General features: G+C 44.5%; 1 protein-coding gene across 4 annotated transcripts in view; it reads left to right on the top strand.

Moving 5' to 3' along the window:
- Positions 1-25,416, top strand: part of NDRG3 (NDRG family member 3) — a 62,205-nt gene that overhangs the window by 10,252 nt on the left and 26,537 nt on the right. For 2 of the 4 annotated variants that reach the window (XM_054845686.1, XM_054845683.1), the window contains exons 2-3: positions 16,339-16,444; positions 21,143-21,178. In XM_054845686.1, coding sequence (XP_054701661.1) covers positions 16,388-16,444; positions 21,143-21,178 — 93 coding nt within the window. In that variant the 5' untranslated portion in view covers positions 16,339-16,387. The remainder of the gene's footprint in view (positions 1-16,338; positions 16,445-21,142; positions 21,179-25,416) is intronic. The other 2 variants (XM_054845687.1, XM_054845685.1) reach the window with 1 other exon arrangement.

Genomic DNA, 25,416 nt, shown 5'->3' with positions numbered 1-25,416 from the left:
GTATTAATGTTTTCTGAGATCGCTAGCCTTCAAATGTCATTCTGGGCTGTGGATTCATGGTAAACATGGCATTTATGCTGCTATTTTTATCATGTCTCCATGTTAAAATGAACTGCTTATATAGAAGCCATCATCAGTCACCTTGCTGGCCCAAAAATGATTTAAGCAAATACAGTCTAGGTATTGTCAAAGCTTTCAATAAGGAAAGGCTCGCAGTTTAAATCCTGATCTTGAAACATTTCCTTTAGTGAAGTCTGAAGTATTTTTATCCTGTCATAAATCACTAGACTCAAATTTTCTTTTGCATTTTTAAGAGAACCCCAGGTCTTCCTAGCAGCAGTGACTCCAAATTGCTTTTTGTAGTCTGGGGCCTTAGCTTTCAAGACTGGCACTCACCCTTCTGTAAATCAAGGGGCTTGTTCTGCACTCTTGGCCTTGTCAATAAAAGCTACAGGGAAGGGAAGGGCAGGGTGCGGGGAGCGGAGGTGCTGTGCTCCCAGAGGCTGGTCTGAGCTCTGCTGTCTCCAGGCTCCTGAGCGCAGCTGCAGCAGGAGAGGGATCTCTTTCTCTTATCTGGCCAAACAGACAAGGACTGCAGTGATTCTGTGCAGCTGTTAGAAATTTCCATCCTTTTTTTACTGGCATACCTGTGTACTCATCACTTTTAAGAGATGAGCAGTCACATCTCAAAAATGACAGCTGCTGCCTCTTCCTGTGAGCACCTGTATTAACACAGTTTGGTGATCACCATCACCACTGACCTAGTAAGGAGCTTGTTGAGCAACTGTGCTGTCTTTCTCTCTCGTGCGGTGGCTAGATAAAGAGCAACGAGTTTTATTGCTGGTGAATGGGTAATAAAAGGTAGAAAACAGCTCTCAATCTGTTAGGGCAGGTGGTGAGGGGAAAGTCTGTTTTACTCCAGAGTGGCTGCGGAGTTATTCCAGGGAAGGTGGCCTTGGAGTTCTAATCTCTTTTCCTGTTTCTCCTGATTACAGCTTCATTTGAAGGAAAACCAAACCATTTAAACGTTACCTGAGGTGAATATTTAACAGGAGGAGTGTATCAGGTGCCAGTGTATCAGGCTGCAATAGAAAGTGTTATTCCCTTCATTAAACAGAAAGTTATTCAGTGCTGACTCAAAAGATCCCAGGAGGAATGGCAAGGCTCAATCCCAGCATGCGTGGCTTGGTGAAGGAATTATATAGGGAAATTGATTATCCTGTGCTAGGCAGGAGAGTGTAACTGATCTCTTCTGACTTTGCGGTATCAAATGATATCAACATAAGCATTACCTGAAGGGTCCAAGAAAACCAAGAGTACAGCCAAAAAATAGATTAGGATGAACTACTGAAGCTAAATCAGATCAACATGTTGTTTTGAAAAGAAATGAACACCTGAGCCTGTAGTGATTCCCACTGCATCCCTCTTCTGATTGAAGCTCTTGAGCGAGTAGAGCATATGACTTCTCCACTGCTGTGGTGGATGGACACTTTTCTCTTTGTTTGCAGCTACCAGGCACTAACCTAGTGTCGCTCATACACAGATTCAGAAAACGTACAGAAAAGGGCTAAATTTAAAAAAAAAAAAAAAAAAAATTAAAAATTGGAGTCAATTCGAGGTCAAGGGGGAAGAATATGTGCAGCTTAGATTTAAAATGATGTAATAAAAAATTGGTTTTAACAAAATTCCCAATTCTGGGAGTGGTAGGAGAAGCAGGGCATTAAGTAGAAGGCTGCCTGCACGTTTATGAAGGTATGTGGCAGTATTAAGGCACATTTCTAAAGAGAAACTGTTATATCTCCCTGAGGAAGCGTGAAAAGTGGTCCTATAGAGTAAAATCTTAGACATAATCTACTCAGGAGCTCATTGACAGCATAATTATTCTGGCAAATTCTTCGAGTAGAAGAGAACCAGGCAAGAGAGAGCAAAGGTGACAAGAGAGAGCAAAAGCATGGAATGAGAAGAAAGAGGAGGAGACATTAAACAGTTTAGGATTTTGCACCTTGGAAAGGAGCCACTTGGAGGACAAAAGAAAGTAATAAAACTTTATGAAAGCATACCTGGTACAGAAGGTGAGTAAAGAATAACCGGCATTTCTGAGAGTGTGAGGACTGTTGGGACATCCAATAAAAATTTACCTGTAAATCGGACACAAGAAAGATTTATTTTATACAGTGTTTTCACAGTGTTAGCCCTTGACAGAGTATGATGCGGAGGCCAAAAGCACAGAGAAGTCAAAGTTAGAAAAATAAGTGGAAGAGAGGTGACAATGTTTGTTGATTAAAAAATACATTTATGATAGTAGATAGAAGAGTTAATTATGAGGAAACATGGAAAAATCCTATGGCACTGAGTGATAAAATAGCATTTTAAATTCAGTGTAGTGAAGTAACGCACCCAGAGAACAGCCCCCACTGTATGTATGCAGTGATGAGTTCTGAACTGGCATAGATGAAACTTGGGGGTTATAATAGGCAGTACTATCAAAATGTTATCTCAGTGGTTGGAAAATCAAATTGAAGGTTAGATGCTTGTGGAAAAATAATAGTGATCAAACTAGGAAACATACTGCTGTGTAAACCCATAGTGCACCCATGTTGTGAATGCTGCATGAGTACGGGTCTCATCAGTGAAGCGGGGAGAGATGCTGAAAAGGTTGACAAGAATGATCAAAGGTGGGAAATTAGTTCCTTGTAAAGAATGATAAATAGGTCAAAACACTCAGTCTCATCTTTTTGAGATATCTTTTCATCTTTGAAGAGGATATGGTGGAAGCATATAAAGTCTTAACAGCATGGAGCGTTATACAAACTGATTATTCACTGTCTCGTCGATAAAAAGACTTAAGACCACCAAATGAAAGTAGTGGGCTCAAAACAAAGTGAGATATTTATAAAGTGGGAGCAGGACCTCTTCCTTTCTCTTTGGTGTTGAGGTTTTAATCTCTTGGAACAGTTCCCTGGATTTAGGCTGATTTATTCTGCAGTTACCACTTCATCAGAACGCCCTTCATAGGGCTTTGAAAGCTTAGCTCTAGAGCTCTGTTCATAAGAGAAATCCTTTCCAGTGTTGGAGTAGGCTTTGAATAAAGCCTGGCAGGCTGAAACAGCCCCTCTGATCATTTTTCATTGGGCAAAGTCAGTGCAACCTCTCGACAAAGTGTTTTGGTGGCAACACCCAGTAAAATCAAATACAGTCAAAACATGCAGCCTAGCCTCCTGGCTGGTATTTTGGGGTGGTTGTTTGAGTATTAAAGCTTCTGTGACAACAAGAGCTAATGTTTCCTCCTTGTCTGACAGTGAGTTGGGATGGTGGTGTGTTCTTACAGTTGTGGTAGGTAGTTCCAGCTTTAGCTGCTACACAGATAATACAACAATAAAGTACCAGCCAGTGGCAGTAGTGTCATTTTGGGATTGCTCCTTAGGATTTCGAAAAGGACAGACTGAAGGAGAAGGTTTTGGATTCATGGACGGGGTTTCAATGTACAAGTGCTGTTTAGTTGTGGTTTATTACCTGTGGTTTGTTGTGTTCACATACTCATTGACAGAATTAATTTCTTGCAATTTTAGGCTGATTCAGAGCACCTTGCTAAACATTTCTTTACTTAATTGTAAAAAGAGCTATCACTTACTTAAAGCACAATTCGCCTGAACAGTCTATAAGTTTAAGCTGTATTTCAGTTTAACATCTGCTCCTGACCTGGAGAAGGGCTTCTGGTCACAAAAACTGGTCATTATTTCCAGCTAGCTAAATAAAAGCTACTACCTCAATCTGCAAATCTTTTGAGGTATTCGGAGGTTGAAAGAGGAGGGAGAGGAGTGGTGGGGTCTGTTGGTGTTGTCCAGATAACCCTCCACTGTAACCACTGTACCATGTCCTAAGCCGCAGTGGGAGCGTGGGACCTGGCTCCCTCGGAGAGGCTGACATTGGCCTGGGGACCCCTTGCTTCTGGGTGGGGTACGGCTCTGCCCGAGACTGAATCAGGCTCTGGAGATGCTGAGGGAATATTCAGTGGCAAGGTGGGTTGGTACCAGTTTACTTTTAAAGTATTAGGTATGATCCGGAGTAATTGGATTACTGGGGCTTAACAGATAACCAGTTGTGTTATGCTCTGTGAGTGCTCTTAGACCTCTCTACCAGTCAGCTAAAACTCAGCGTAAATTGCTGTGGAGGAGGCTCAAAAGGGAATCTACACTTCGGCTCCATGATGGTGGCTTAAACTAATATGATATTCTTTACAATTGGGTTTGGCACCTGTTAGTACCAGAGTTCACCTGACTAATACTGTCTTAATTACATCTTATGGTATGACTACCCTTCTTCAGAACATTTTAAATCTCTTTTGAGGGTTTCTTTAGAATTCATGGCTGTAACATTGCAATACTGGACATGGGGTAGGTATATGTATCTGCCATTTTCCAAAAGGATAAGGCAATGAAGCTTGGAGAGGGAGGGGAAAAAGTGATGTTGGAGTGAATAAATTCAATCCAGAACTAACTAGGGCTCTCATTTTATTTCTGAGATGACTGCATCAGCAGTGTCTTTAAACTAAATTCTGCTTAAAGGTTAATAGGGGAGAAATATTCATGTAACATTACAGAAAGGAAATACTAAAACCAGGTAAAAATATTTGATAATTTTTCTCCAGGTGAGCGTTCACAGGCTAGCCTGTCTTTATAGAAGGTATTATCAGCAGGCTTTTGTAGGGCCAGGGCTGGTGTTCTAATGCTTGCCATTTGCTAAGGCCTTGTATTGGGAAGGTCCTTCTCTGCACAACACATGCTGACTTCTGGAAAGCTGTGGCTGCTCAGAGCTGTTGAAATGGGCAGTCAGAAAGAGTCTTAGATTTAGCCTTCAGAGTGTGTTACTTTATATTGAATGCTTGTTTTGTCATGTTGGGATGAAAGAGTATTCTGTGTATAATAGGTAAAAATGTTCATAATTTTTGTGACTATCAGGGAAGGAGAGAGGCACCAAGCTATAGATTTCATGGGTAAGGCTGCCTTACCAGTTTTTCTGCAGCACAAAGCCTGAGAATAAGTAACCTTTGTGTTTGGAAAAAACAACAGTGTTTCAGAGCACTGGGGAAGAAGCTTCTACAGCATCCGAGAGAGACTGACGCTCGTCTGAAGTACGTGTGGATGTACGAGCAAAGGGGAAGTATCACTGGGTGCTATCCTTTTGCTGTTTCCTAGGCATTTGCTCCTGAACTGTATCAGACTGGATCTTGCAGTACACAGATCATGTGTTATTCTGGAAAGTGTTGAATATTTTTCAGGGATGGGGATCAATTTATTATTAAACCTGTTATTTTGACATATTAACATCTGCCCTGAAAAATCTACCAGGAGATGAATTTCTGCTCCATCTACGCCTTTAATGTGAAATATCTGACTTGATTCCTTATTCATTATTGAACAGTTTTAGAAAGGGAATTTTTAAATAGTGCTGATGCGTGGCTGTCATAGTCACTACTTTTGGGTTTCCATTTTTCTTTTTATTCTGGTCTGCGATATTTTCAGGTTAAAAATCTCATTGTTTGTACATCTACCTTCCACTTGCAGCAAGGCAAATTCCCATTGGATAAAAGGAAGCAATTTTTGCGAAGAGAGCAGTGTGTAATGCTGGAATCTACATCCTTAGAGATTTTCAAATCTGTGAGGCCCTGAGCAACTGGATCCAGCTTTGAAATTACTCCTGCTTGGAGTAGGAGGCTGTGCTAGATGACCTGCAGAGATCCCTTCCAGCCTACACTGTTCTGCGATTGCATTCAGATTCCATAAATGGAAGCCTTGCAATGTCTCTGCCGTGCCAGCTTCACCTGCAGAAGAAGCTGTGAACAGACTACTGAGAAACTTCTATGTAGTACTTCTTACTCGAGGAATTAGCGTTAGACTTTGGTGTAATTCTGTAGTTTCCTTGCAGGCTGAGGGCCCTGGGCTGTGCCGAGGTGCTTCTCTGCTACTTGCTTGTTTCAGCATGTAGAACAATGTGTGGTAAGGGCTTCATGTAAGGTGTGTTAGATTAAGAGGGATGCTGTTTGGCCTGCCCAGCGGTGCATCTGGTCATCCAGGTCTCCAACAGCGGCAGTGGGGGAAGCTGTTCAGGGAGAGGCTGGGCACTGGGCAGCTTTCTGCTGCTTTTCACCATTGCTCTCCTAGGATCCACAAAGGCTGGGCTATGGATACTGGGGGATATATCTGTTTTATTTTTTTTTTTCCCCCATCTAGTGTCTGTTTGTGGACCTGTTCTCCTGAATGTATCAAAGCATTTTTTTGAATCTCCTGAAATAATTTACCTCCAAAACCTTGAATATTTGAGCTCTATTAATAGTTCTCCTGAATGGTGGGTTGTATCCCCCTCTCATTTCTCCTCACTCCCATCATCGCATTGGCTCTATTGCTCCTGTGATCACGAGGTGAGCTGCTTCAACTCACTAAAACAGCAGAAAGCAAACCTGTGCTTTAGGAAAAACATCCACCACCCCCAAGTTTTACAAATACAGCAAAAATAAAAATGTGGTTTTGAACGAAACTTTTCACTGAGTTTTATCTTTCAAACATTTTCACAAGTGCTGAACCACCTGATGTTTCTGTGGATCACCCAACTCCTGTGCTCTGTCTGCACCAGGAAGCACACTGGTGTGGGACTTCCCTGGCAGCTTTGGAAGTGATGGCTGATGCCAAGGATTCGCTGGGTGCCTGCGATGGCTGTGCCGCTCCACAGTGCCCCTTGGTCGTGGTGGTGGTTGGGTGATCTCATCTGCTCTGTCCCTGGCTTCCTGGTTGTGACATGTTTGAGTAACATAGCAAGTAAACAAGTAACACAAACTATCAGTTTGAGCATCCTTTGCCAAGGGATCTTGGCTTGCCACTGACGTGTGCTTGGCCGTGCTTTATGGGATTTTCTGTTTTGGCTCATCTGGACGAAGTTCCCAGTTCTTTTGAATTCCAGCCGTTCCCAGGATAGCCTCCTTAAACTTCCTATTGAGTCATGCAGGGTTTGTAGTTAAGGTGGCTCTGTCTTTATGCTTCATAGTGACACACAGATTACCTGGGCTTCCCATGCAGCATTTTTAACAGGCTCCAGGCTCCTTGTAGGATTCCTTCTTTTTGTTGCTTTTTCTATTTTTTTTTTTCAATTTTGTATCGCAAGTTGCCTCATTTTTTGTATAGTTTCTTTTCTTGAAATTGAGTGTCTATGAGCCAGATTTGCTGGCTTTCTGTCACATTACAGCATTTAGCCTAATTGTACTGTGTTTTCTGTTGAAAAGCAGATCTTCCACTTGTATCCTTCAAAGGATCATTCCAGTGTAACCTATTCCACAGGATAAGGGTTCCTAAAAGAGCAACTGTAATGGGTCCTGCTTCAGTTTGCTCCTGAGAAACAGGTCACTGGGAGCCCTTGTGTGCCCAGTGTCACTTGAGGGAAGGGCAGGGTCTGACACAAGTCCATCCCAGTGAACTCTCTGGAGTTAACGTCTCTGTGCCTGGGCAGATGTACCTTGCAGGGAGGCAATAGCTTCGGGCACACTGAGCAGTCTTGATCTACTGCTGAAGCAGTAGGCATTTTCCATCCTATGTCTCTGTTGTATTCATGCAGGTGTTTACGAGCTGCTCCCGTTGCTCATAAGGGAGGATGCTCACAGTGGCTGGAAGAAGACGTGGTCAGTTGCTGTATCCCGCATCTGTTTCTGCCCTCTCTGAAATAAGACATTATTACCTGTTTTATTAAAGGACTTCTATCCATTTCAGAAACTTATAACATGAATGCCCGTGCTGATGCGTACTATATGTTAATTTATAACCCTGGTTACTTGGACCCATGGAACACCATGAAGACTGCAGCGAGTTAACTACTTTATCTGTTTTTTTGCCTACTCTGTATGTTGTACATGATCTTCAACTTAGACTGCAGGATTTGGAGCTGACTCCAGAGCTCATTATGTGTCTGGTCCTGATTACATGAGCCAGTCCTGATGTTCATTTGATTGTCCGATAGGCTCACTCAGTTCACTAAAACAGCAGGAAGCTGGCCTGGCAAAAAGTCAGTGCTAAGTCTGCTCACGGTTGGGCATGCCAGGCACCACTTAGGGCAGGGTTTGGGTCATGGCTGCAAGAGGACGGAGGAGCAGGGCAGAGGAGAGAGCTGGAGGATCTGATGTTCCTTTGCGGGGGCTGTGAGGTGAAACTTGACTTTCTCTGTGTCCTGAAACCATACTCTACAACAAGGCAACTCAGATTAGCAAACTGAGTTCTGTCTTATATTCTGTATACGCTTTATCTAAATTGATTAGATTTAGCCTATCTTGAATCTAAGTGCAGGCCCCTGCATATCATCTGGCAGTGTCATGAACGCGTACTTTATCTGCTCCATGATTCAACTGAAGAGCTAACACTGCCAAAAAACCCAGTTTGTTACAATCAAATCTCAAAGCAAGGTCTTTATACTTGACAGATTTAGAAAAAAGGTGGTGCTGAAGGAGCCTTTGCCTTAGTTCACTGATCCAAGTGAAAACTAGTCCTGGAAAAAACAGTTGAGGAGGCAGTAAGCAGATCTGACTTGCCGCGTTACTGTGTAATCATCAACCTGGTGCAAGGAAAGGAGAGGAAGGAATTTCTGGCTGGTGGAGGGACGGAGGACAGGAGCTCCCTTTTGGCAGCAACCCACAATTATATTAAATGAATAATGAAATTACATCCTGAATTGATTCTGAGTTGCCCCATATCCGTTACTGGTTTTAACTGTGTTAATTTGAGTTGACTCTCCTGTGCTGGCCTGAGAAGGGGCAGAGAATTCAGCCTGACATGCACAAGGATGCTTTCTGCTTGGAAATTAATTCACAGTCTGGAAATGATGGAAGTGACAGCAGTACTGCAGTTGTGATGGTTTTGGAGTAATAACACTGATACTTGAGAAGAGATTGTCCTTCAGATGATGCAGGATGGGCAATAAGCCAAACTGAAAGAGCTTGTTCTGGGAAGCTCCAAGGAGCAGTGCTATGTAGGTAAGGGAAAGATGCATTTAATTAATGAGGAAGAAGGGGAGAAAGCATATAGTAAAAATCTAATTTTAGCAATTTGTTTTTCATACAATCTATGTGCATTCTCAACATTCACATCAATCCTGTGAACGTCCCTTTTGCAAGTGGTCTGCAGTCAGAGCAGATTAAAATAGTGAAAGTGCATCCTGAGAGTAAAATCTGTCTTTTGTGTACATCTGTATTCTTATATTCAATAGACATAATTATTTAATACTAAACAATATGTTTTGCTGTGATAAAACTTAAAAGGTCTCTCTCATGTCTGGTGCATAACTTGGAATTGGAGGTGTTGAAATGTTTGATCAGCTTTTGGCTGCAAGTATACTGTTTTCTGTTGGCCAAAATCCATATATTCAAGTTTAAATGAAGTAAGAAGACAAGTTTGGATTTGCTCTGTGAAGACAAGAGTAGAAGTGATTTAGATGTCTACAAGTTTAAGGTGGTTTTATTTTTAAAATGAAAGTGACTCTACAAACTTTTCTTATGCATTTGATCTGAATATTTTTCTTCCATCCCAACAGCACTTCACACAAATGAGTTAAAAAAGATGTCACAACTGCATTGCAAAATAGGAAAACTGAGGTCTGACTAACTGCTTGTTTAGCTATACCATAACTTAAATGGTGGTTCCCCCCACACAGCAAGAAGGCTCACTTGGGTGTAAAGTCTATATTTATCAATGCAATTTAATGGTTGGTAGCTGGTGAAAATGCAACTTTTTCAATAAGATAAATAAAACGCAAAATCAGCGTTAAATTCCAGTAAATTGAAATGTGCTGCTTGATGATAAAGATCATTGTTAAAATCTCATTTAAACAGATTTCCAATCCATCTTGCTCTGGAACACTTTATTTTGCTCAATGAGATACATATTCACATTTGATTAATTTTTTTTCACTTAAAATGTAAAAACGCACAGTCAATTAGTAGGAGGCATAGTTGAAACAAAGCAGAAACAACCTTGAAAATAAAACTGCAAAGGGAACCAAAGGATCTGGTGGAAAGCAGCCAGACTTAATCATAAGCTGCTTAAGAGTAAGCTGCTGCCGAAGAGACCGATTTCCCTGCTCGCTGTGTGCCAGATCGGAGGGGGTGTGTGTGGAGAGCAATTGAGTTCAGCTACACGCTCTGCCACGGTGGGTGAGAGCTTGAAGGCATTGGCAGGGGACAGATAGAGGAGTTGGCATGGGGAGAAGCTGCGGTGAATGCAGCAAGGGTAGATGGTGCTGCTGGAGAAGCCACGAATGTTTTGGTTGGGGCAAATGTCCATCTGAAGCCTGTGAGAGCCCTCACCCTTACCTAGGTGGGACCTCCTGAACTACGGGGGTTGTGAAAGCAGGTGGCTCAGTAGAGGGGAAAGCATCTTTGAACAGATCCATTTGACCATGTCCTTCACTATAAAACTGGTTAAAATGGCTCTGTAGTTTAGTTTGGGCTGTGTGAGCTGCTGACGCTGGATCATGGAGGTATTGCTTTAGAGTGGTGCCACTAGGCAAGAAAGGGACATGGACAAATGATGTGAATAACGTAATTGATAATAATAGCCACTGCTTATTTCATTTGCAGTGGGGAGAACAGCACATTAAGGGCAGTGCTGCAAAGCTATTTGAAAGAGATACCGTGATCAGAAAAGGTTCTTTCAGAGACAATAATTTGCATCTTTGTCATAGGAGAAATTTCTCATTCCAGTTTATATCCTGGATATCCCCACTCTAAAACTGCTTGGACTGTACTGCGCAGGGGAGCTCAGCAAGGTTCAGTGTTTTCAAGGGCATTGGTCCAGGTAACCTAAAACAATTTGAAGACTTTTACATTTTTCTTGCATTTCAGCCCTATAGTTGATGCCTGTCAATTCAAATGGTGACTAAGGATGATGTCCTGCTAGCTAAGCTCAATTGCACGTTTGGCAGTGTGACGCTTCTTGTGATTAGAATTGGACTGTTTCTCCAAAATTAATGGAAGGCTGGACACAGACCTTTTCCTTCCAAAACCATTGTTAAATGTAGGTCTCGTTTCAACTCCTTAGTATATTTAGCAGCTGGCATTTCTGTCCTGGGTGTAGCCCAGATTTAAAGGAGGTAAAAGCATGCCGTGTTACAAAGCTGCTGTCGCTCGTGTGCGGTAGCTGGCACTGTGCTGGTTAAGTGGAACGTAATTTCTCTCTGCAGGCTCGCAGTTTGTCTTGGAGGTGGAGCGCCATGTGGTGCATTCCCAAAAATATATGAGCCGGAACACAAAGTGAGTAACCTAGAAAAATATTTTGAAAGTGAATTTGGACTCTTTGCCTGTTTTGCTGGAAGTTTACTGTGTCAGCCAGCATTTCAGGATAGAAAACAGAGTAGCCTGTGCAGGTGGTTAGGAAGCACACTGCTGTCAAGAGGCTTTCAAAGGACTGAGCAGCACCATAACAGGAATGCCCAAGGGTCTCAAAGGCCATAAATGAAACTTCTTTTACTTAAGATCTATATGCCAAGACTGTGGTCTACTTGACCAGGCTGAGGAGCCTCGTCAGGCAGCGAGGTTCTTGCACTGGCTGCAAATTCTGGGTTTGTTCCCATCTTCCTTTGCACTCCCTGGAGCAGCATTTCTTCCTTCCAGCTTGTAAGAAGTGGGTAGCTGTGTCAGAGAGCAGTTCTTGGAAACCTAACCCAGAGTGTCATCACTGTAAGTGTAGTCAGTGCCTAAAGAGGAGGGTCCTTCAGCCGGCCTCTGCTGGGCTGCCAAACAAGAGAGCGTATATTTAGGTACATTTAATGCCATGTTTTGTAGCATAGCTGGGTAACCGTCTTGTGTAATTTTGCCTCAACGCAATTAACATACAAAGCAGGAGTATAACGGGCTATGGTGTTAACAAATTAGAAGCTGTAGTCAAGTTCATGTATGAGTTGAGATGAACGAACAAGAATTTTCAGCCTCTGAATACAAGATTTTGTTGCACTGAGTTCCTAAATGTGGAGAGATTGCACCTCCATAATAAAACAGAATATTCAAGGAGGTGCCCAGAGACTTGGATTCAAGATCCAACTCTTGCAGCTTGTAACCCTGTGGGGAGCCGTACTGCTAGAACTTTGCCAAAGAGAAACAGGAGCCTGAGTACCCACAGGCAGTGCAGTTTATGCTGCTGGCTCTGTGAGCGCAGGCCTGTAGGACTCATGCTCTTGAACTTACTTGAACACAACTTCTTTTTTTGTATCTTGAAATTATGTAAATTGAAAGCACCCTTATCTTGGAGTAAGCATGCGAGCACATATTTCAGATTTTATTTATAGGTAGATGGTTTCTTGCTGGGGTTCACCTGCCTTGGCTTTTTGCAGTGTTCTGTGTCCTACCCTGATTTCTAGTCTCTGTGCTAATGATTCACCAAACATCTTTCCTTGATTCTTGTCTTACTGGTTTCAAAAAGCATAAAGTCAACTCCAGCCTTCGGGAAGCCTTTGGAAAGGGATGGATGGTTTAAATTGGGGTATTCAAGTGTATTTGTAGTCATATATAAATGAAGGCAAGAGGAATATTTGCAAAGCAGGTGGTACTGGGACATTTATAGAAAAATGTCTGATTTATACACAGATCATTCCAGGCAAACCTTTTGCTTTGCCTGTAGCCTGTCTTCTACAGAGCTCTTCTGTGTGCTATGAATATTTATGCTGCTTTGTTGTGGTATTTTAAACTTGCTTTGAGCTTATGAAATGACATGTTTGTTTCTTTAAATAACAGGAGGAGTGGAGGGAGAGAATTGATTGTTTCCTGGGCAGATGCATCTGCAGGTCTTTTACAAGGAGCCTTTAACATGGTTGGAGCTGAGGATAGCCCAGGGCACCAATAGCCCACCCTTCCCTTTGCCTCTGCATTTGGAGATGTGCTTTACCAGGTCTCTCTGCTACAAGTGTTCTCTTTTGAGAAATTCTTGTGGCCTTTTTTGGACAAATGTGCCCCTTTGCCATGTTTCAAACCAAAAGCCACATTGCTGTTAGCATGGCAAGGTGCTCAGGTGAAGTTGCAGGGAATAATCACGCAGAGCGAGTCAGATCTCGTGCTGTAATAACAAGCTACCCAGGTTTGGTCCAGGGCAATCACATTCAGATTGCTAAGACCTTGGGAAGACAAAAGTATGTGCATCTGCCTACAGAATCTCCTTGGAACAGATTCAGATGAAGTCCTGAGGCTGTGACAGCTGTTTTCCAGAGGGTTCACAAGTAAGTGGATTGGGAAGAGCTGGTTCAGCAATCTAAAAAAAGCTGCTTGCAAGTGGTGATGGGGACCCTCTGTACCTTTTCCTTCAAAAAGCTTTGAGTTTCTAGGAAAGCAGAAAAACCTCAGATTTGCTGGATAAGCAGATTAGAATCAAAAGGTTCGGAAAAGAAATCCACCATCTGGCCATTTGTGGCTGTGCAGGTTTAATTTTTCTGTCTGATTTTGCTCTCAGTTCAGCAATTTTCAGTGGCTGCCTAGCTTGCCTCAGCATTCGGTCCCCTCCAGCCCCTTCGGAGGTCCTGCTCTTGCTCCTGCAGCCTATGTGAGTCTGCTCCAAGCCGAAGACTCTCCCAGGCTGACTGTGCTGCAGACTCATTGCAGAGCATGTGTCTTACTGTTCCTGTGTGCTTCCCTACAGAAGCTTTCCCAGCTGCATGGGAGCAGGAAGGTGGTCTCTTCTCTCTCAAGGAAGTTTCACCTAATTCTGAGTCCAACTTCCAAACCAGCAGCCTTTCTTGTTGCTGCCCAGCTTGCTTTAACAAAGGAGCAAGGCGCAGTGCAGGTATAAGACAGCGGTTTGTTGCCTTAGCCCTGAGACCCCCTCTTCCCCTGACACAGTATTTGGAGCAATAGTGGACCGGGAAGATAAGCATCAGATTAATTTCAGAGTGATGTTGTTTGTGTACACTGTAGTTACATCTAGATACCAAGTATGAAATCAAGGCTGATGAGATAAAAGCATTTGATAATCCTTGCTTTGAACACCTACTTAGGTTTTTATTATTCTCATATAACAAATGATTAACAAAGTAGTGCATGGGATTTACAAAATGTGTCTGTCTTCCCTCTCTCTTGACTTTACACACTTCATGAACTGGCATGCTCGTACCAGCAGCAACCGATGTCGCTGGGCAGGTTTATGCAGGACACATCGAAGGGCTCTCTGGGAGTTCTTGCTCTTTGTATAGCTCAGGGGAAACTAGGAGGAATATTTGCAAAGCTTTAACAAGTTTCTTTGAGCAATCTAACGCAGAGCAATTGGTGCTCTGAGTTGTTCTTTGGTCAGTAGACCAAAGTAGAAAATGATTTATTAGATGCCCTGCTTCACTGCAGACTCTGGTTTAGGCAAAAATGCTAGGTGTGAGCCTAAGACTCATGAACCACAAACCAAGCATAACTTCCCACTCCCTTGTGTATAAAAACCCACAGTGAAAGGTGGCTGGTGTGTGCACAGTTTTTTAATCCCTTTGGGCAGAACAGACAACTTCTTGGTCTCTTGGGTGACTCCAAGAATAAGCATCACCTTGCTGCCTGCCATCAGGTCCAGCGGGTGTCTTTTCAAAGGAGCATGAGAGAGGAATAAGCTCTCCAGATAATTAGGTGGTTGTTCTGGTACTGTCACCTGCTGCAGATTTGTGAGGCTTGTTTGAAACTCCTTTGGTGGCTGTAACCTTGTGGAATGCTGTTTTGGAGAGAACCTGGTAGATGGTGAGCTCTTAATCAGTCCCAGTGTATACGAAGTTTTAATTCCTTAGTAGAAAATATTTTTTGGTCTCCATAACGCCTCACCAGAATTACAGTAACTAGCTCTTCCTCTGGGGCATACAGTGCATTATATGATGACTCTTACTGCTCTTCTGAATAAATATTCATCATGGGGTAAGGGGGATGTTACCTGTAAATTAACTGCTTTCTTGGAACTCTCACAACTGATGTGTTTTACAGCAAAACAATCTAAAAAAGAAAAATAATTTCAAGTTTCCCAAAGCAAAGGAGCTAAAAGAGAGGGGAGTTGCTATGGCTGATTTCCAGAGGAATAAGGCATTTTGTGCCAGACTGGCTTCAGCCACACCAACGTTAGTCCTGGCACAAAGGGGGGTGACAGGAACACGCAGTTTTGCACAGCGTTTGGGGTGAGGGGAACCCGTGTATGTTGAAATTAAGGTGGCTGGAGAAGCACAGTTGCAGTACTCTTTTTCCACGTTTTTTTCCCCCGTGGTTAGCAGCAGAATATTATCTTGGACAAAGATTTGATGTGTGACAGTATTTGAGAGTCTTTTTCTAGCACATTCAGCGAACGCCCAGGAAGCCCACCACACGCTTATTCCTGTCCCTACTTATGTCCATGACTTCTTTTATTTCATCTACAGTAATATGTATAGTTTTCCTGAACAACCGAATAATCTGCACCATCAGAAATGATCATCTCGTATTGCAAGAGTCCTCTTCATATTGCTGCAACTGCCTGCTCTAGAAATTGTTCTGTCTAGAAACACAGGTAGAGCCTCTAGAAAAAAAAATAAATCCCTGGTAAACTCTGCTGTATTTTTCCTCCATCCTCACTGTTGTATTTATACTAGAAGTTTTCTTCCCTGACTCTGTGGCAGCAGTGATTTCCGATAGACATATGGCAACCTCACATACTGTTGATTACATTTTTTTCTTTCCTTTGATGACTCTGCCCCACCTGATGGAGAATGATTGTTTAGGCTGCACAGTTAACAGTTTTACCCTGCACATGTTCAACTGGACCAGGACTAGCTGGGGGCCATTCTATATCCTACCTCATAAAACAAGGGCTGCCTTGGGTTCTGGGCTGTCTTATGTTCTGCCTACAAGGTACCGGGGTCTCCACACCTCTGCTCCCATGTGCAAATGTAGTGTTGGCTGCAGGTTACAGGCACAGCCCTGTCTGTAGGGGCTGGATGCTGTGGTTGAGGTGTGCCAGGCATGGCAGCAGGATGTCAGCGTTCCCACACATTGAACACGGTTTTTCACTCTGCTGATCCAATCATTTCCAGGCAGACTGGCTGAAGTACCAGCAATGCATGGAAGTGGATCCAGACTGAGTAGAAGGGCCTGAGCTTTCCGGGACAGCTTTCAGTGGGCAAGGCAGCATGCAGGGTAGGGAGTTACACAACTGACACACTTGGTTCAAGCACGGGCTGTTTGCCTTCTACAGTTACAGGTGCTTTGTGTGGCACCGACAACCAGCTTCTTTCAGGCTTCAGTTTGAGCATATACAACTCTAATGAAAGATTGTAAAGCTTTCTTTGGCTAGAATCTCTTGTAATACTGTTTCTAACAATATGCCTTTGTTTCAGAATCACCCATTTGCTGCTCTGAGGGTTAATTGGCTCCACTTACAGCGCCATGGACGAATTGCAGGATGTTCAGTTGACAGAGATCAAACCACTCCTGAATGATAAGGTAATGCTAGCTGCTCCTTTGCTCCCACATATGTTCTCTGTCTGACTATGTCTGGCCAGGAGCCCTGATTGCCAGAATCTGTTTACAGCTTGAAGTACCTTAAGTAGTAGTAAATACTTCTACCACCACATACTCTTCCCAAGTCTCAGGGAAAGACAGACCACCACTGTTCAGGTAAGTTTGGAGTCCTGGCCAAACAGTATGTCATACCATTCCAACCTGTTGGACCTGTAGAACGTCTAAGAAGTTCATGCTTGTTAGAGAGACCTTGTATTGTATCCCATTTTCTTGATTTTACTTTTTAGTTTGAAATTTTTTGTCTCAAATTATTCTTTTTGTGTTTTGACCCCCAAAACAACCGTCTCCCTGGGTTTAGTAATGGAGAGCCATTTCCTTTTAATATCTGCAGAGCCTGGCTAGAGCAGTCCAGATTCATGCAATACTGAAACTTTGGAAATTCATTGTATTGCAGCAGCTGTTTAAGGCTTTCACTCTGTCTTCTGTGGGCTGGAGGAGAGCCATCTGAGCTTTGGGAAAGCCCTAGCCTCACTGGATTCTGCCACGAACTGTTGCTCTGAATGCCTATGTCACTCTGGGCCATCCCAACAAGATCCAGAATCTTGCGTCTGCAAATTGTGATTATGAGCGATGTGGTTTGGTCACTTACCATACCTAACAGCCACAGTGATGGTATGTGAAGCAGTTCCCAATGAAATGCTTTCCTGTTTAATGGCTGACATCAAGTTTGCCAATGACACCAAGCTGTGTGATGCGGTTGACACGCTGGAGGGAAGGGATGCCATCCAGAGGGACCTGGACAGGCTAGAGAGGTGGGCCCATGCAACACATGAAGTTCAATAAGGTCAAGGGCAAGGTCCTGCACATGGGTCGGGGCAATCCCAAGCACAACTACAGGCTGGGTGGAGAAGGGATTGAAAGCAGCCCTGAGGAGGACTTGGGGGTGTTGGGGAAGGAGAAGCTCAACATGACCCAGCAATGTGCACTGGCAGCCCAGAAAGCCAACTGTGTCCTGTGCTGCATCCCCAGCAGTGTGGTCAAGGGAGGGGATTCTGCCCCTCTGCTCCACTCTGGTGAGACCCCCCTGCAATACTGCGTCCAGCTTGGGGGTCCCCAGGGCAAGAAGGACATGGAGCTGTTGGAGTGAGTCCAGAGGAGGCCACGGAGATGATCCGAGGGCTGGAGCACCTCTGCCGTGGAGACAGGCTGAGAGAGTTGGGGTTGTTCAGCCTGGAGAAGAGAAGGCTCCGGGGAGACCTTAGAGCCCCTTCCAGTCCCTGCAGGGGCTCCAGGAAAGCTGGAGAGGGGCTGGTGACAAGGGCAGGGAGTGACAGGCCAAGGGGGAGTGGCCTTAAACTAAAAGAGGGGAGATGGAGATGAGATATTAGGAAGAAATTCTTCCCTGTGAGGGTGCTGAGGCCCTGGCACAGGGTGCCCAGAGAAGCTGTGGCTGCCCCTGGCTCCCTGGCAGTGTTCAAGGCCAGGTTGGATGGGGCTTTGGGCAACCTGGGCTGGTGGAGGGTGTCCCTGTCCATGGCTAGATGGGCTTTGAGGTCCCTTCCAACCCAAACCAGTCTGTGATCAAGAAGTAGCTTGTGCTGCCAGAAGGATATGGTACTTTGTACACTCACTGTGTGCTTCTGGAAGATTGTGCAAAATGGGTGAAATCTCTAAAATTCTGCTATGTTTTAGGCTATGCTCCTTAGTTTTTGCTCACCTCTGCAGTGTGCTAGCGTATGTTTACTCTCTGTAAAATCTAAAAATTCAGCTGACATCTGCAGTCCAGCTGCCTATTCTTATAGTCTAGTCTTGACTACTAGGCTGCCATCATAGCTTAAACATAACTTTTTAAAATGTTGCCAGGGAGGGTGAGCCTTGGAAGTTCAAAATCAGTGTAGACCAGCAGATAAAAATACAGAAAGGCCTTGAAAACAGTTTGTGACTTCAAAATAAGAGAGAAACCTTTACAGAAGAGAAGCTTCCTAAATGCAGTGCCTCAGCTCTTGCTCGTGACTCTTCTAGGATTTTCCATGTTTGAGTTCAAGAGGGTAGATTTCCCTTGCTTCAGTGAGCTGACCTAAGTAGGAGGTATTGAAGCATGCCAAAACAGTGTTTTTCACTTCATAAGTTTTCAGTCTCTCTGTCAAGTTTTGCCTGATCAGTCTCATGAGATCCCTGCCATGGTGTCATCTGCACAGCCACTTGACTCATAGCTGGGACAGCTCTGGTTTAAGTGCAGAGTGCTTGCCTAAAGAGCCCAGTGGCATTAACCAGCATACAGAAGGGCACACACAAAGTGATACTTGGTTTCCTTGACTTAGTTGTGAAGTTACAGGGAAGTATATGCTATCTCAGTAGGAAAAAATACATACGAATGGCTCCAGAAGCATCCTCAGCACTGCGTGGGAAGAGAAGTGTGCAGTGACTCTCCTTTTTACCCTTTTTTTAACAAAAAAAAATGCCTCAGGGAGCTACCATGTCTGAGGTCTGGCCCTTACTAATGCTTTCAAGCTTGAAATAATACACCTGTGCTTTTTAGACGGTTTATGGAGCATATGGGTGTGGTGCCATAACGTGCTGTTCTGTGCAGCGTGTCAGAGTCCAAAAAGTATTGAGATGGCAGTTCACTGAGGTTTTTACTGACCAACCCACTTTAGATGTAGGAGTTTGAGCCAGCATGGATTAACAGCCAGAAATAGTACAGTAAAACTCTTAAGGTGCTAATGGATGAGTGCTTGTGAACTCTTCAGATACAAAGGCTGCTGTACAGAGAAAAGGAGCTCTGGTATCTCAAACTCTAAAAGCAGTGGAATCGCCTGGGAAATGGAAATGAGAAAGCAAATAAACTTCAAATGTTCCCATTTAGTTGAGAGAGAGAGAAAGAGAGTACTGCCTGTAACCCAATAGAAAACTTATCCCAGTGACACTTTATTATTCTGGCTGGTTCATATTCTGGCAGCTTTGACTCCTAGTAATATAGCCTCAGTGACAAGGTACTGAAATGCAGCAGCTTAATTCCGGGGATTGAATGGACAGCCCTTAGGCTGGATTGCGTCATTCCAGCTAGCTCTTTGCCTCTGAGGTGCAGCCGTCACACCTTCAGAGGACTGAAAAACATGTCTTGATCTTACGCTTTCTCAAGCTAAGACAATGAATAGATTAATGTTTTAAAGTCAGATTTGGGCCTGTTAAAATCAAGAATCCAGGAGTCAGGACATGGCCACAGTAATGCTGCTTGTGCATGGTGGTATACCCTGATAACAAGCCATGCAGCTGCAGACCTTCATTCTTTGCTTTGTGTCATTTCCTCCCCGCTCCCCACATGGGGAATCTTGCTTTTCTCAGTACAAATTCAGATCAGCCTTTTCGTGCACCATCCAAGTCCAGTCCTGAGTACAGAAGTTTCATTAGTTCATAGGTTTTTTTACAATCCTTAATCACTGTGGCATTGGATGACCGAATTGACCTTCTTTACAACCTTGTAGGTGAGAAGGCTCTACTGCCTGTATTTAACAGAGCAGGGAAAGAGGCATGGACAGAGTTGTCAGGAACCTCAACTAACTTCAGGATCTCAAACTGAAATAAGAGAGGGCTGCTTTTTATTTCCTTTTCCCCCATCCTGAGGATTTGGTGCTTTGTGCCATGCCACGTTCAAAACATTGACACAGTTCAATACGTAACACCGGGGGGTTTCTTAAAACAGATTTGCAGATACTTCAATGTAAACGTCTCAGACTAAAGAACGTAGGTGGCAACCTGTGTTCTTGGTAATGTGGCACAGCTTTGTGGGGAGGCAAACAGGGCCATTTGTTTACACGTGGAGAGGAATTACAGTGCTCAGCCAGAAGAAATGTTTGTGATGTTTCTGTTGTGCATATATAGTCCTAGTTGTAATTTTAGCACTAAGGTGCTATACCTAAAACACGTCAGCTCAAATGCTGTCTCAAATGATTTGCACAGCCTTCTGCAGCATTTGTCAGCAGGCAGTAGCATAACCTACTCTGTGGTCAGAGCCGGAGTCTTACAAAGCACATGAGCATACAGACGAGTTACTGCAGACCTTTGAACTTGCAATACACCAAACATGCTGTACTTACTGTGCTCACCTGTATTTGTGGTGTCACCCTCTGGGAAAAGTCAGTTGTGACTTGCTGAGCCCAGTTCCCACACGCTCTGGTTTCAGTAGCTTACAGGTCACTGCGATTGCTGTGGAAGGGTACCACGCACGCAGCAGTTATGCAGTCAGGTACTCTGCAGTAGCTTGTTTTCTTGCACTCACTACGTGAGATCCCAGTGATAGTCCTTTCAACAGTTTTGCATTCAAATTGATAATGGGCACCAGGACCGGACAAAACCAAACCTTATAATGAGCCTGACTTTGGTCAGGGTCCTTCCTGTGTGCATCTGTCCCTGCTGGAATGCTCTCAGCTCTGTCCACAGGTACTTTCCTTAGTTGACAGCCTTGGGACAGCACCCAGAAAACTTGCCATATAGTAACGGGCAGAACTTGTGTGGAGTTTTCTTGTAAAGCTCTCACATTTCACTGCTGTCCTGACTGCAGCTGAAGCAGAGGTCTCTGAGGGGAACTGTCATGATGTTGTTGGGGGTGTTCTGGGGTACTGTGCTGAATTCTTTCTTTTTTTTTTCTTTTTTTTTTCTTCTTCTGTTTTTTGTTAACAGAATGCGGCTCGCAACTTCCAGGACTTCGACTGTCAGGTAAGATATATGCAGGGGACAAGGATCTGTGGGCAGACTCCCCATGGTCCATCAGTAACGCTGAGAGAGAGAGATGAAAAACCTCTGTATCTTAATTTTAACTCCTGTTAAGGTTTAATCAATAAGAACGTGAATATGTCCAGTTGGCAGGAATTGCCCTTCACCCTCTCATGCAGAGCACGTTGTTCTGAGCTCTGAGGTGCAGACCTGGGCTGCTCTGCTGAAGCTCCACAACATCTCACAGGATGGCTGGTCTCTTGAAAAGCAGTTTCTTTGAGACATGCAATATGCTGAAGGGCTGCAGCTCTATCACATCCCATCTGGTTCACTGGCTAGGAAAGCAGGAGCCTGCGTGCTCTGTCCATTTGTGTTGAGAGGAGATGGAAGTCACCAAGCTGCTCCAGATACAGCACTCCTGCTTTGCTGGGCCTGGGTCATGACAAAGCCGTGGTCGCTTTGCTGGGAGGAGCGGAGATGAGCCTGGTCACTCTGGTTGCTATAGGAGTAATCCTTTTAGAGGAGGACCACAAGCATCCAAGATGGAGGACACATTCTCTGTTAGGCAGAGTGCAGGAGACATGGTGCATTTTGTAGAGCACAGGCTCATTTACCGTGCTGGATTACCTTGCTGACTTCCCACTCAGCATGCTCATATGCAGCCAGCGGCTTTTCTTTCTCTTCAGCTGCAGGAGGCTGCTGTGTGGGTAGTGTCTGCTTAGCACAGGACAGGCTCTCACTGCTGTATTACAGCAGTGGTGCGGCTAGGGGGTAGCGCTGTCAATATCACGTGATAGCTTTTAATAAAAGTCTGTTGATGTAGATGATTCCAGAAAACCTCCTGCAAGCCTGTGCAGAACAGGAATGTAATAAATACATTCCTAAGAAGATAGTTTGTATTTTTTCCATCTCTTGATAACAGACACTGAAAGTACACCCCATCTGGGCAGGCACATGTCACTGTACTGCTTTAGCTTGATTCATGGTGAGTTTTAGTGTTATCTTAAAGCCTATAAGTATAAAAATTACTAATCTTATTACATTGTAACTTTAGTGTTTAGCCTTAGAAGCGGCAACAGTACTAGGCAGTGATTTTTCTGTTTTAACAAAGGTGGATAATGTGTTTAAAACACTTTCGTGTACCATTTTGTCTCTGTCTGCATCTTCTCCATCTCTGCCGGAGGTACAGCGTGCTCCCGTGTTGGATGGAGGAGAATGGGTAAAAATAGGTGCAATGCTTTTGAGTAAGAGTGTTAGGGATCACAGGTACTGCCTATTGGGGCCTGTCTGCCATGATTGGGAAGAATATAAATACAGCGCCTGAGCGCATTAGCCTTCACTGCAAATTCTCCAGTGACCCAGCAGAGCTCTGAGTTTGCCTGTGCCCTGCCTGTCTGTGAGCAGGTATGGTCTTCAGAGACGGAGCAGAGTGGGAAGGTAGGAAGCTCCTGTAACGGAGCTGTGCATCACTGCTGCCTTTTCGCTCTACGCTTTCCGTCTACAAGCAAAGCCTCTTTGAGACCTTCTTTAAAGAAGACCCCAAATCTGAAGCTGTGTACGCCCCAAATAAACATGGTGCTGCAACCACCGACTCACGTATGCTTGGCATGTCCCGGTGCCATCGTCTTGGCTCCCTGTCCGTCCTGGGGCTGAGCTGTGGGAAGAGCTGCCGAGCTGCCCTGCAGGCTGGGAGAGGGACTCTCGGGAGCACTGGGTCGGGGAAGGATGTGCTTGTTGCCTCTCTGTGCTTTGATTTAGATCAGCAGCAAGCTGGTGGCCATGGCAACAGTTGGGCAGGAGACAAGATGTTCCTTCCAGGAGCCCTCTTGGTAATTCGTTTAGAATATAATTTTTTTTAGCAAGAAGTTAACACAGTGTCTCTTGTGACTGTAAATGTGGTCCCAGCCTCACCTTCCTCCAGCATCTCTCCCAGGGCACACTGGGCTTGGCTCCCCATTCTACCTGGAAAGTACCCCCGAGGGCTGGGATAAGTCTCTGTCTGAAATCTGTCAGAGAGCACAGATGGTGCGTTGGGTCCTTGGATTTTCTGCCTCATTGCTAACACCAGGAACAGTACCTAAACTTGGAGGTTGAGCTCTTCTGTTGTCTGAGAAAGTACTGCTGCTTTTTAACCTGGCAAAGCACATCCATCTGCCACGTTCAGGCCTCTGCAAAATTGGTGTGTCTTTACTTACCAGTGTTTGAGAAGGGGGAATTCGAAGTGAAGAAGTTTGCTAGGGCTTTCAGAGGAAGGGGGATCCTGTTGTGTAAGGAGAGACTTAAAAGCACTTAGGCTGAGGTGGGGGTTTAATTTGTCCAGAATTTCACAGGGAGGGATAGCCTTGGGGAGGATCCCAGTTTTACAAGGACAGGCACAAGCTGGCCACAGATTCATGAAGGCTGGTAAGTGGAACATGGTTTCCTGTTACAGTGCACTGAAGTTCTGATCAGCTCTTGATACAGTAACATCTGCAAGGGACCTAGTGGGTTTTAAGACGGAATTTAGAGGGGTTGTGGGATGGGTTATATTATCTTATGCAGTGTAGTGTTTGCAGTGTGAGAGCATGGCATCAGTGATGCAAGACCTGCATTTCAGATATTTTTATTTTTATAGTAGTCCAAAAAAAAGCTGTTTTAAATGGAGATAAAGCTTGGGTTTGTATGGGGCCAACCACATCCTGGGCTGTGCTTGCAAGGCTGTGGGCAGCAGGGTGAGGGAAGGGGGTGCCTGCTGTTAGCACTGGTGGCAACCCTGTTGACAGGGCAAGTCCAGTTTGAGCTCCCCAGTACAAGACATTGACATACTAGATTAAGTCCTTTATTATTTCAGCCTGGGTTATTCCGTGCCCTTGGCCATGAGGTGATTTGCTGTAAGTCCATCCCAGCTCCTTCTGGAACTGACAGCTGAATATGAGCCAGCAGTGTGCCCAGGTGGCCAAGAAGGCCAATGGCATCCTGGCTTGTGTCAGAAATAGTGTGGCCAGCAGGACCAGGGCAGTGACCGTCCCCCTGTACTTGGCACTGGTGAGGCTGCACCTCGAGTGCTGGGTTCAGTTTTGGGCTCCTTGCTACAAGAAGAACATTGAGGTGCTGGAGCGTGTCCAGAGAAGGACAACGAAGTGATGAGGGCACAAGTCTGGAGCACAAGTCTGGTGAGGAGCAGCTGGGGTTGTTGAGCCTGGAGAAGAGGAGGCTGAGGGGGAGACCTGATCGCTCTCTACAACTCCCCTGAAAGGAGGGTGTAGCCAGATGGGGGGTCGGTCTCTTCTCCCAAGGAACAAGTGATAGGACAAGAGGAAACAGCCTCAAGTTGTGCCAGGGGAGGTTTAGATTGGGTATTGGGAAGAATTTCTTCCCCGAAAGGGTTGTCCCTCCCTGGCACAGGCTGCCCAGGGCAGTGGTGGAGTCCCCATGCCTGGAGGTATTTAGAAGATGTGTAGATGTGGTGCTTGGGGACATGGTTTAATGGTGGGCTTGGCAGTGCTGGGTTAACGGTTGGACTTTGATGATCTTAAAGGTCTTTTCCAACCAAAACCATTCTGTGATTCTGTGCCCCTGCAGAGCTCTCCCTTGGATGCAGCCAGAGCAGTATTTGTTGCAGGCTCAGTGTTTGCAGCCTCAGTGTTTGTTGCAGTATTGCAGCCTCAGTGTTTGTTCATCCTGCAGTGCCTCTAGACCTCCTTCTGGCTGGAAGCTGGAGTTGCAAAATATTTTCTGCAGTTGATCCATGTTTATGACTGGGAGAAGTGTTTAGTTTAATCCCAGCTCACAAGCATGTTTTTAGCACTGTCACTGCCTCTCTGAGTCGAGCAGTGTCAGGCACACAGGTTAGGTATGCTGTTTTCTGGAAAGCTTTGGCATGTGTTACTTTTCAAGGTAACATGTATGTTTAAGGTTTGTAAGATCTTTCCTTTGGGGAAAATGGGTGATGCCGTTGTGAATTTCTATTAATTCCCCCTGTGGTGGGGTTTTTTTTTGTTTGTTTGGTTGGTTTGTTTGTTTCTTGTTTTGTTTTGTGGGTTTTGGCTTTGGGGGTTTTTTTTAGTTTTGAGTAACTTGCCAGGATCAGATCTGGGCAAAGTCAACAGAGCAAGCATCCTCTTGCTTCTGAAATTTGTTACTCTGGGTTAACGTGGTATGAAGAAGCTTTTAGCTTTTCTGATACAGCTAGCTTTCAGATACAGGTGCCCTGGTTTTCTTTAAACTGCTCATCTACAAGCAACCGCAGTTAACCCTGACAA

This window comes from Grus americana, chromosome 17, assembly GCF_028858705.1.
Source record: "Grus americana isolate bGruAme1 chromosome 17, bGruAme1.mat, whole genome shotgun sequence".
NCBI classification, from domain to species: Eukaryota; Metazoa; Chordata; class Aves; order Gruiformes; family Gruidae; genus Grus; species Grus americana.
Note: the sequence above shows the minus strand (reverse complement) of the source record. Positions and strands in the feature narration are given on the sequence as shown.